Source organism: Miniopterus schreibersii, assembly GCF_964146895.1.
Source record: "Miniopterus schreibersii genome assembly, chromosome: 2".
In the NCBI taxonomy this organism is placed as follows: Eukaryota; Metazoa; Chordata; class Mammalia; order Chiroptera; family Miniopteridae; genus Miniopterus; species Miniopterus schreibersii.
This window is the reverse complement of record NC_138102.1, coordinates 181,718,815-181,729,690: the sequence shown is the minus strand read 5'-3', so window position 1 is coordinate 181,729,690 and position 10,876 is coordinate 181,718,815. Positions and strand designations below refer to the sequence as shown.

The 10,876-nt window shown below is 53.8% G+C and overlaps 2 protein-coding genes across 2 annotated transcripts; one reads left to right on the top strand and one right to left on the bottom strand.

The window, feature by feature from the left end:
* The first annotated feature begins 2,490 nt into the window (after positions 1–2,490).
* On the top strand, positions 2,491–5,710 carry RPS19BP1 (ribosomal protein S19 binding protein 1). Its single transcript, XM_081130571.1, has 4 exons — positions 2,491–2,597; positions 2,763–2,891; positions 4,796–4,893; positions 5,183–5,710. The coding sequence occupies exons 1-4, from the start codon at positions 2,546–2,548 to the stop codon at positions 5,312–5,314; spliced, it is 411 nt and encodes a 136-aa protein (XP_080986697.1). The 5' UTR covers positions 2,491–2,545; the 3' UTR covers positions 5,315–5,710.
* Positions 5,711–8,002: 2,292 nt separating this feature from the next.
* ATF4 (activating transcription factor 4) lies at positions 8,003–10,506 on the bottom strand. Its single transcript, XM_081130569.1, has 3 exons — positions 9,942–10,506; positions 9,007–9,324; positions 8,003–8,906 (listed from the first exon to the last, which is right to left on the bottom strand). The coding sequence occupies exons 2-3, from the start codon at positions 9,230–9,232 to the stop codon at positions 8,077–8,079; spliced, it is 1,056 nt and encodes a 351-aa protein (XP_080986695.1). The 5' UTR covers positions 9,233–9,324; positions 9,942–10,506; the 3' UTR covers positions 8,003–8,076.
* Positions 10,507–10,876: the final 370 nt, after the last annotated feature.

Here is a 10,876-nt window from a genome sequence, read left to right as displayed (position 1 = left end):
TCCCGGCCCCACGCTCCTACCTGGACACCCCGACCCGGAGGGCAGCACACCGGGCTCCGCGGCGCGCGGCGCGAGGCTGTCCTGCGGCGCCCCCTAGTGGCCGAGGAGCCGCCTGGCCCGCGAGCAACCCCCGCCCCAGGCGCCCCTGTTCGCCGGGACAGTGGAAAGCAGAGCGCCCCTCCGCCCGGGGACCGCGTGCTGGCCGTCCCAGATCGAGAGCGTGGCCCCTGGCCCTCCCGGGAGGCCAACTCACACGTCCCACGGCCACCTGGACATCTGTCAGCGGCCCGCAGCCGCCCCAACCCCAACCTTCCTCTCTCTAATTCGTGCATTTATAAAGCACTTATATATGCCAAGCACTGTTGCAGGCGCTAGAGATACCACGATGAACAAAACAAAGGTCCCTGCCCTTGGGGAGCCTGAGGTGGGGCGTGGTGGGAAAACAAAATAAACAAACATAAGAAATAAGAAAACAATCTGGCCATTTTGCAAGCAGGAAAAAGGAGCATGTCTGGCAAGTCACTGGGCTACACACACACACACACACACACGCACACGCACCCTTGGGGCAAATTCAAGGAGTCTGACGCCAATTAGACCATCCTGCCCTCTTGGCTCCTCTGGGACCACTCCTGTCCCAGGGGATGTAACCTCACCACAAGGTCCTCCCGACTGGGCCTCTCTCCTTTCAGAAAGCTCCTCTTCTCCGCTGGAGGTCTGTGACCCCAGGCTTGCTGGGCCCCACCCAGTGCACAAATGCTCAGGCCAGGCTGTCTTGATTCCCAGCTCTGGCACCACCTGTGACATGGACAGGCTCCTTGGCCTCTCTGTTTCCTCATCTGCAAAGCAGGATACCAGTTGCTCCTACTTCAGAATCATGGGGGAGAGGAGGAGTGAGTTAACAAGTGTCAAACATTTCAAACAGCATCTTAACATAGTTTTGTTGTTATTAACATCTATTTAGGTGTTTCTCTCCTTCCTGGCCTGGCTGATGGAGGTTAGATAGTGAGATCATGCAGGAAGGACCACCTGAGTCAAATCCACATCCCACACTCTACAGTGTCAGGTATACAAAAGGCCCTCAGAACACGTTTGCTCAGTGAATTCAGTGGTTCCTCTTCTCACCATTCATTTATCGAGTGCCTTCTGCATGCCAGGTAGTACTGGACTAGGAGCTGCAATGGAGTAGTGAAGACAGGGCTCCTTTCCATTGCAAGAAGAGTAATTTCTAGGCCAGAAGTTCTCATATTTTTGGTCTAAGAACCTGCTTTTTGACCCAGTGATCCCGCTTCTAGGACTATATCCTAAGAGTCCTGAAACATCAATCAGAAAGAATATATGCACCCCTATGTTCATAGTAGCACAGTTTACAATAGCTAAGATCTGGAAACAGCCCAAGTGCCCATCAGTAGATGAGTGGATAAAAAGCTGTGGTACATTTACACAGTGGAATACTATGCAGCTGTAAAGACGGATCTCACACCATTGGGGACAATATGGAAGGGCCTGGAGAATATTATGCTAAGCAAAATAAGCCAGGCAGAGAAAGACAAACATCACATGATCTCACTTATATGTGGAATCTAAAGAACTCAATAAACTGATGAACAAAATAGATCCAGCGACATAGAAGCATGGAACAGACTGACGAATGTCAGAGGGAAGGGGGGGAGGATTAACCATAGAATTTATATGCATATATGCATAACCCAAGGCCACAGACAATAGGATGATGAAGGCCTGGGGCAGGGGGTGGCTGTGGAGTAAAAGGGGTCAATGGGGGGGGAAAGGGGACATCTGTAATTCTTTCAACAATAAAGATTATTTTTTTTAAAAAATTCAGAATCCCAAAGAGCTTTTGTATATGTTAAATCCCGGGTGCTTTTTGCCGTATTAGAAACTAAAACTAAGAAAACTTTTCAATATTTATCAACTCACTTAAAGTAACAACAAACTCATTGCATATTAACACAAATAACACATTTTTATGAGAACAGTTTTTTCCAAAACAAAACAGTGTGAAAACACGGCTATTGTTTTGCACTTTTGCATACGTCTTTAATGTCTGGCTTAGTGGAAGACAGCTGAAGTCTCATGCTGCTCTCAATCTGTGCGATATGTTGCTTTGGTTGGGGTATATGAAAAAAAATCCTGCTCAACATTCTCCTTTTTCGTAAAAATTGATAATACTAACACTCGGCCCCACCCGCAGCCTCTACCACTACGCACCGGCCAGATCCCAGAGGTTTAACTAACCTGGCTAGGCTAGTTGGGAACGGTTTTCCGGGAGAAGGCGTGGCCTAGCGCCCAAAGGAAAAGTTGGGCTGGGATTGGACAACACATGCGTCTTTCTGCGTATTTCCCCGCCTCCGGCTCCGCCCCTCTCCCCTCTCGGTGGTAAATCAGCTAACCCTAGCGCATAGGGAGGTGGGCACTTCCGCCCGCTCAGCCCGGAACTTTCAGTTCCCGCTCGGGTTTCCGCCCAGACAACACGGGCGGCCCGGACGGAAGTGGCGTAAGCGTGTGGGCGGGGTCAGGGGCAACAATGTCGGCTGCCATGCTGCGGCGGGGCCTGGAGCTGCTGGGGGCGCCCGAAGGTGAGGAGAGCGTGGCCAGAGACTTCAGCGCGGGCGGGGGGCGGCTGGGGCTGAGGGCAGGAACCCGGAGGGTGTGGAGCGATCCAGTCCGACCTCATCCCCGGTGGGATGGGAACCCTGCGCGCCCTCCGACCCGGGTCCGTCCCTCTCTCTCTTCCCCTACAGCCCCCCAGGCCGAGCCTGGCCAGGCCAAGCAGAGCGGGGCTCTGGGGAAGCGGGCCCGGAAGGCGAAGGCGACCCAGGCCGGGAAACTGAGGAACTCGGCCAAGGGAAAAGTGCCCAAGTCGGCGCTAGGTAAGCTCCGGAAGGGGCTGGACGTGCTTCCCCTGGGGTCGGGCTCTGCGCCTTGGAGGTAGGAACTCTTGAGGGGGGCTTGAAACATTTGCCAGACATTTCTAGAATACGTACTGTGCCCCGTGCTCAGACGAGTCCTGGGAATACAGAGTGAGCAAAACACATCGCCCCAGTTCTCATGGTCCCCAACCCGGGCGAGGAGAAAGGCATTAGAGTTTCAAAACCAGCTAAGTGCGATGAGGGCTTTGAGGAAGACTTGTGCTCTGAGAGGGACTTCGAGTAAAAGGCCAAATCAGACTTCTCCGAGGAAGCGACATTTAAGCCCAGATCTGAAGGAGGTATAGAGTGAACCAAGGGGAAGAGTATTCTAAAGATAATGGTATATGCAGGGTCAGAAAGAAGTTCGTGGCCTTTGAAAATGTGAAAGAAGCCTGGCAAAGGTGACTACAGTGAACAAGGGTCAGAGGTGGAGCATTAACAGTTAATGGTCGGTGTGCCAGGAGCTGTTCTAAATCCTGTACAAATGTTCACTCATTTAATTCCTCACAGCAACCCTGTGAGGTCGGTTCAGATGGTACAGGTGACAGCCAGGCAGTGTGTTTCTAGAGCCCTGCTCTCACCTATGCTGTTCAAGTGGACAGCACTGTGACCTGTGCAGTGGCCAGGGTGCAGAGATAAGAGAACTGTGCATGCCGAAGATGTGGTGAGGAGGTAGCACTGATGGACTAAAGTGGTGAACTGGAGAAGACGACACCGAGAACAGAGCCCAATTTCTAAAGGCCCATCTTGGCAGATGTGATGCTGGGGTGGGAGGTGGGTAGGATGGTGGGAGGATATGTGGCAGGACTGGATGAGGTCCTAGGGTGTCTTTGAACCTGGGCCTAGTGCATGAAAGATGTTTGTTTGTTAAAAGAACTATGAATTCCAGGGAGGAAACAGCCCAAGCAGAAGTGTGAAGGCAGAAAAGTTGAGACCCATTTGAGCAACAGTGATGTTGGTATGAAGAGCATAGGACACTGGAGGTGCCCCCATCCAACCCAGACCTTGTCCCATAATTGGTACTCAGTTGACGAGTGAGGGGACTCTCAAGACTCTCAAGTCTCAGTGGCCAACCTAAAGAACACCTCTTTGACTGCCACCTCTGCGAACTACATCTCTTGCCTGGATTACTGTGAAAGCCTCCTAACTGGTCTCACCTTCCACTCCCCCTTCCCCACTAATTGTTCTCAGCACAACAGCCAAGTGATCATATAAAATGTCAGACCTTTTTCTTCTCTGCCCCACACCCTTCTGTGAAAGTCCAAGTTTTCAAGGTGAGGCCCCACATGATCTACCCCTTCTCCTACTGCTCTCCCCTCCCCTTCCAGCCATTTTCTGTTCTTCAAATACATTAATCACACCTCTGCTTCAGGGCCTTTGCACTGGCTGTTCCCTCTAGAATGTTCTTCCCCCAGGTACTACACTCTCCCTTGAGTCTTTACTCAAATATCATTTCACTAAGGCCTCAGACCCTCAGATTTAGAATTGCAACCCTCTACCCCTGGCATTCCTCATTTCCATTTACTGTTCTGTTTTTTTCCGTAAAATGCATCACCTTCTAAAATGCTGTTGACCACCTCTTCCCACAAGGGCAGGAGGTTTTGTAAGTACTGAGGACGTATTTATTGAATAAGTCACTTGAGCAACTAGGAGCCAAGGGCAGCTTTCAGCAGGATGTGTATGGAGAGTGGATTTGACAGAAAAGCGCCCAGGCTATGGCAGCAATTGAGGAAAGGGATGACATAGCCTTTGCAAGGCTATGGGGGTTGGGCAGGGCAGGGGCGGGTAATGGAGAGATGTCAAGATAGGACCCAGAAGCCTTCCAGGGAGTGAATCTGATATGCCGCCCTGCCTACCATCCACAGCCAAGTTCCAGAAGCAAGAGTGTCGAAGCTACCTTGGAGTGAACCTAAAGTTTATGACCAGTGCAAGAAGCACATTGCCTGAGTCCGTCACCCAGCAGGTGTGTTGGGGTGGCTATGAGAAGGAACCTGGGAGGGAAGAGCTGAGGATGTTCCTGGGGATCCCTGAGGGTCTCAGCCCTGAGCATAGGGTGAAGGTTGGGCCACCCCTATGCTTCCATATTGCTGTGCTGTAGGGAGTCTCCCTGTGAAGGGCTGAGAGCAGAGCAGGGTAGATAGAAGGCCAGGCCAGGCCCTGCCCCCCAGGAGGCAGGTGTGCAGACCAGGTAAGGGGGCATCACTCTGCCAGCTGTGCGGCTCCCTCATATCCTGATTCCCGCACGCCCCCAGATTGTGCGCCAGAACCGGGGCCGCAAGGCCTGTGACCGGCCTATGGCCAAGAAGAAGAAGAAGAAGGCCCAGGGCACCGTGTTCACTGAGGAAGACTTCCAGAAGTTCCAGCAGGAGTACTTTGGCAACTAGGCTCCCAGGAGGGCACAGTGGGAGACGCACTCCCAGCTTCCTCCTCTGACCTCACAGCCACCCTGGCCCTAGGACTCTGCCATGCGCAGAGGGGGCTGGGCTGAAGCAAGGAAGCCCTGGAACTGCAGCCAGGGGCAGGCTGGAGTGGAGCTGGTGAGCTGGAAGCCTGAGGGAGGATTTAAACTCACACTGGAGGGGTACCCCGCAGACTTGGGAGTTACCTTCCTGCCAGAAAGGAACATTTCCCACTGTTCTTTTTGCTTTGGCCCAAGTAGGACCTCTTGGCTGTTTGCTGTGGAGAGACCAGTTACTGGGCCCTCGGGGGCCACACCTCTAAGAGTAGGAGAGCTGTTGGGTTTGCTAATAAATGTGCACTCAGGAGCTGGGTGGGCTGCTGATCTGACTTATGCATCTCTCATCTCCTGTGGCACCAAGGGGCCTTCCTTCCAATCTCCCAGTGTGGTTCTGAGTTCCAGGGCAGAAGTCCTCCAGTCCAGCCCCAGAGCAAGCAGCTACCCAGAGTTCACCCCACATTGCTGGCATAGCCCAGAGGAACCCTCCTTCCCTGGGGGAAGCACCCACAGCTGCCAGGGGCTTTGTTCCAGAGATGCCATTTCAAGGTCTGGGAAGAGGGAGTGTTGCTAGCCCATCACCCAGGTCCTGTACTCTTGTGAGCAGGGTTCAGGGGTATGTGTCAAAGGCTGCTTTTTTTGTTTTAACTCTGTCACATGAGTTGGGGGACTGGTGGGGTGACTCAGGAAGTGACTTCAAGAAACAGGGTTTTGCCTGACCGGTATGGCTCAGCGGTTGAGCATCGACCTATGGTCCAGATCAGGGTTCAGTTCCCTTCAGGGCACATGCCCAGGTTGTCGGCTTAATCCCCATTAGGGGGCATGCAGGAGGCAGCTGATAAACAACTCTTCATTGATGTTTCTATCTCCCTCTCCCTCTCTTTGAAATCAATAAAGACATAATAAAAAATAAAAACCTTAAAAAAAAAAGTTTCACAGGTAAGTGCCCCAGCAGAGAGGCAGTTAGTGCTTGGGGCAGAGGCTGGACCATCTTCCAGCCAGCACAGTGCTGGGCACAAGTACATGATCAAATGTACGAGAATGGTGCCGACCACCATTGCCTTCAGGGTCCAGATGAGAAGTCCTGGAAGCCAGGGGCCTCTTGGGACTGGGGACCTCCTGGACAAGAGGGCCCTGGACACCTTCAGGCAGCTCTTCTACCTCTTCCCCCTCCCCCAGAGGGCTCCATAGGTCATGAGGTCAGAGAGGACTTCTGAAGGGTCCTCTGTGGCTGGAGTGACAGCAGTGGGTTCTAGTGTCAGAGAGAGGGCTCCTCTCCCTCCTGCACTGCCCTGGAGGCTGTTCCTGGTTTTAACCCGATTTCCATCCTGAGCCAGGACAGGAGGGGCCACTGAATGGCCTCAGGCAGAGCTGGACCTGGCCTCCTTCTGAGCAGTAGTTAGCCGACCATCCAGATCAAGGCCCATCCAGGAGGTCAAGGCCGCAGAAGAGGAGGGTGCTGGGACTCCAAACTGGCTTTTACCTACCTTCCTGTGTCCTTCCCAAGGGAGCACCTGATACTCAGCCTCAGACCCACCCTCCGCTAAAGCTGAGCTTTAATGACTGGGGAACTACACACCTGGGTATCCTTACTCCACCTTTGAAGCAGCTTAACAAGAGGCTGGCTCAGCTGTTGGTGCGTTTGCTTCTCAGAACTGAACTCCAGGACCCCTTCCTAATGACACCTGCTGTTTACCCAATCACCACAGGCTCCTGACCCCTCCCCCCTCCCAGATGTAGACAGCCACTTCCAGCAGGAAGAGTACAGGGCTTCACCACTTTTTGTGGGTTTTCCAGTCTTACATTTATGGAGTGGGAGGGTCCATGCCCCCTTTGCATGACTAAAGTTAATAGTGTCCACCCCCGAGATTCTGGTCCAGTAAGTCAGGGAAGGATTCAGGGTATTTTAACAGTACCCTGAACAAGTCTGTGTAAGTGGTTAGAAGGTGGCATGGTCCCAGTCCCTTCTCCCAGCCATCTGCAGGGAGTAGACTGCTGCAGACAGGTGGCCCCCTGGGGAGTACCAGGTTGTAGCTTCCTGGCAAGCTGCCCAGATGACATGCCTATGTGGCCTTCACTCTTTGCCTTTTATTCACTAATTATAGCAGTATCAAAACCAGTTTTTCTCTGAACAAAAGTTCCTTCTGGGAAGAGGCCTCTATAGCAGTTAAGAACTAAGTAGTAAAATCTACTCATCAATGCACCAAACTCATGGGCTGTGGGGCCTTATCTAGACGACGAGACATTGACAAAAAGCTGGATTGAGGGAACAGGTAGAGCCTGGGCTGCTCCTCCCTGCCACCCAATTCCCTCAGGCTCAACTCCCTAAAGCCTTACCCAACCGAGGCCTACTGTAAAATCTAGCCCGCCAATTCTCAGATCTGGGAAAACCACCCAGGCACCTGCTGTGGGGGCTCTAGCCCAACCCCTCTGTGGCCCAGGGTCCAATGGAAATCACCAGTGCTAGATCCTGACACAACTGGGCTGAAACACATTTCACTCTGGGCTCAACCTGAAGCATGTTGAAACCCCACCTCTGGTTTAGGATCTAGTTCCAAGTTGGCTGGGTTATTTACTTGACGCAAGCAACCAGATAAAGCAGCAGTCTGCACAGTACTTTCACTACAAAATAATTTATTGCAACACAAAGCTCCAGCACAAGCCTATGTACATGCACACTGACTACCCTACCTAGTGGGCCCTTTTCTTCCCCCTGGCCTTGCGGACCTCTTCTATCAGATCTTTCAGATACTGTATCTCCTTGGCCAAAGAGTCTGCCTTCTCTTTCAGAGCTTCGTTTTTCCTTTCTAGCGTTTTACACTCATCAGTGAGGGCCTCCTGCTCTGCCCGCTTCTTCTGGCGGTACCTAGTGGCTGCTGTCTTGTTCTGCTCCATTTTTTTCAGCCTTTTATCCTGTTTCTCACCCTTTACTTTTGCTGCTACTACCTTCTCTATGGGAGGGTCATAGGGCTTGGGGCGAGTAGAGCCACAGGGAGTACCTTGAGACAACAGGTTCCTGTGTGGAGAGGCCCTGGAGGTACAGGGACTATGCTGGGGAGAGCCCAGATAGGACTCAGGGCTCATACAGACGCCACTGTCATCTGAGGTGGCATCTTCCTCCTTTATGCACTGAGGGGTTAGGGCAACATAAGCAGTGGAGTCTGACTTCCTGTCTCCTTCAGAGATATCAACTTCACTGCCCAGCTCTAAACTAAAGGAATGATCCGGAGTGGAGGACAGGGCCCCTGGGGAAAGGGGAAGAGGCTGCAAGAAGGTGAAGGGGGCAACCTGGTCAGTTTTTGCTAAACTTTCTGGAAGATGGCCAATAGGGTTCACTGTCTGGGGGGGCTCCTTATTAATCTCCTGGTCTAGGGGGTCAAAGAGATCACAGGTGTCATCCAACGTGGCCAAAAGCTCATCGGGCATGGTTTCCAGGTCACCGAAACTTAACAGGGCATCAAAATCAAACTCCTTGAGATCCATTTTCTCCACCATCCAATCTGTCCCGGAGAAGGCATCCTCTGCAAAAGATATTAGAGAATGAAATAAACTCAGCCAGATGCACAACGCAACAAACTCCTATGACGAGACCTCACTGGCAAATAAAGGATGGGCACTCACCCTTGCCGTTGTCTGAGGCACTGACCAACCCATCCACAGCCAGCCATTCGGAGGAGCCCGCCTTAGCCTTGTCGCTGGAGAACCCATGAGGTTTGAAGTGCTTGGCCACCTCCAGGTAGTCGTCTAAGAGACCTAGGCTTTCTTCAGCCCCCAAACCCGACTGGTCGAAGGGGGACATCAAGCCCCCCACCAACACCTCGCTGCTCAGGAAGCTCATCTCGGTCATCTTGTGGGGCTTTGCTCGAATCGAGGAATGTGCTGAATTCGAAGGTGTCTTTGTCGGTTACAGCAATGCTGCTGCTTGATGCCGTGAAAAGCCTGAATAGAAATCGGAAACCAAGTACCATTAACAATCAGCTGGTCTGAGAATTTCATCCTTTTACTCCTGAGGCAGGATGGCCAAACTCTACTTGGCTGCTGAGAATCGGGAACACGTGGCCCCAGGGCCATTGTGCCCGTCTTTCCTGCTCCCGGGTCAGGCGGCCCAAGATGGACGCCCTCGGAGCTCGGCCGTTTCCCCCACCGGCCACAAGAGGTAGGCGCTGCAGCCTCACATCCAAATAAGGCAGCGCTGCGCGGCCGCGGCCTGGCCCGGCCCCCGCCCCCTGTGACTCACGCCGCGCCGGCCGCCGCCCTGCCCGCCGCCATCTTGGCTGCTGCCACGTTTGCCCGGGCGCCAGGAGGAAACTCGGAGGGGGAGCGGGACGAGGCCACCGGGCCCTTCTGCCCCCGGGCCAGGGCGCGCTTCCCCATCTCAGGAGGGCGGTCGTCCCGGGGACATTCAAACAGGAGCGACGCGTCCCCAGCGCTCGTAAAACGGCTTCCCCCTCCTTGACGACGCCCGGCCGCAGGCCGCAGCCAAGCAGGTCGCAAACCCTCGTCGCCCCAGCGGCGCACGGCCAGAGCAGTCCGTCCCAGTCCGTCCCCGTACTTACGCCATGGCTTAAGCCGCTGGGGGGTGCCGCTGCAGAGCCTGGTGCTGCTGCTGCCGCTGCAAAGGCCAATGCTGCCGCAGGCACTGCTGCCTCTAATGCGCCATGGCGGCAGGGGACCTGTGGGAGCGGAGGGAAGAGACTGGATCACAAAGACTACATGGGCAGGCAGGAAAAGAAATGGCCGAATCCGGCACGCCCAGGCCCTTTATACATTTCGCCTCTATGACACATCACAGGGAAAATCCTTCCGCCGAGGTCACGTGGCCTTCACCTCCCAACCATTTATTTTCATCTGTTGACGCCCTATCTTTGCCAACCAACGGCTTTTTAGTTCAGGGCGTAGCTCGGAAGAGAAAATGAGATATTTTAAAGGCCTCATGAAAGGAAAGACGCACTGCTTTACAAGGCTTCTAAGATCAAAGAGTCACTTCTCCCTGCTGCTGGGAGCGCGGAGGGATCCACCAGCCACGCTTCGCCTTGGGCGTCAGCTGAAGGGCGGGGGGAGGTCTTTCATCCCAAGAAAGGTTTTTTGGGTGAAGTCCGAGGCCCTCTTATTGTCGCGCGAGATGCCGGCGGAGAGCGCGCACCGAGCTGATTGGTCAGGCATGGTGAGTCACATATATCTCGAGCTTTTATTGGCTCAGGTTCCGAGGTGGGTGGGCTATGCGGTGAGACAGCCGGGCGTCAGCGAGGGAACGGGTGGAGCGGCCGAGGCGTTTCCCGCGTGCGGGCTCTGTCGCTCGCCTGCTCTTCTTGGTGCCCCCCACCCCCGCAGTGACATCGTTGTGTGGCCTGTAGCTGACCACAACCGGTTCCAACCCAGCGAGCCCCAAATAGTGGCGTCAGGCCCCAGCCCCTGCGGTCGCTAGTTGCTTACTTAGTGTAGTTCCAACTAGGGACCAGATTGCGCCTGGAAGATTAAACTAGGCAAAAGG

What these genes read in the sequence shown, in the direction of transcription:
- RPS19BP1 (XM_081130571.1), top strand. Translation starts at nt 2,546, where the DNA reads ATGTCGGCTGCCATGCTGCGGCGGGGCCTGGAGCTGCTGGGGGCGCCC. An exon ending in AGTGCCCAAGTCGGCGCTAG is followed by an intron (nt 2,892 to 4,795) that starts GTAAGCTCCGGA and finishes TACCATCCACAG; the next exon opens with CCAAGTTCCAGAAGCAAGAG. An exon ending in CTGAGTCCGTCACCCAGCAG is followed by an intron (nt 4,894 to 5,182) that starts GTGTGTTGGGGT and finishes GCACGCCCCCAG; the next exon opens with ATTGTGCGCCAGAACCGGGG.
- ATF4 (XM_081130569.1), bottom strand. Translation starts at nt 9,232, where the DNA reads ATGACCGAGATGAGCTTCCTGAGCAGCGAGGTGTTGGTGGGGGGCTTG. An exon ending in TGCCTCAGACAACGGCAAGG is followed by an intron (nt 8,907 to 9,006) that starts GTGAGTGCCCAT and finishes TATCTTTTGCAG; the next exon opens with AGGATGCCTTCTCCGGGACA.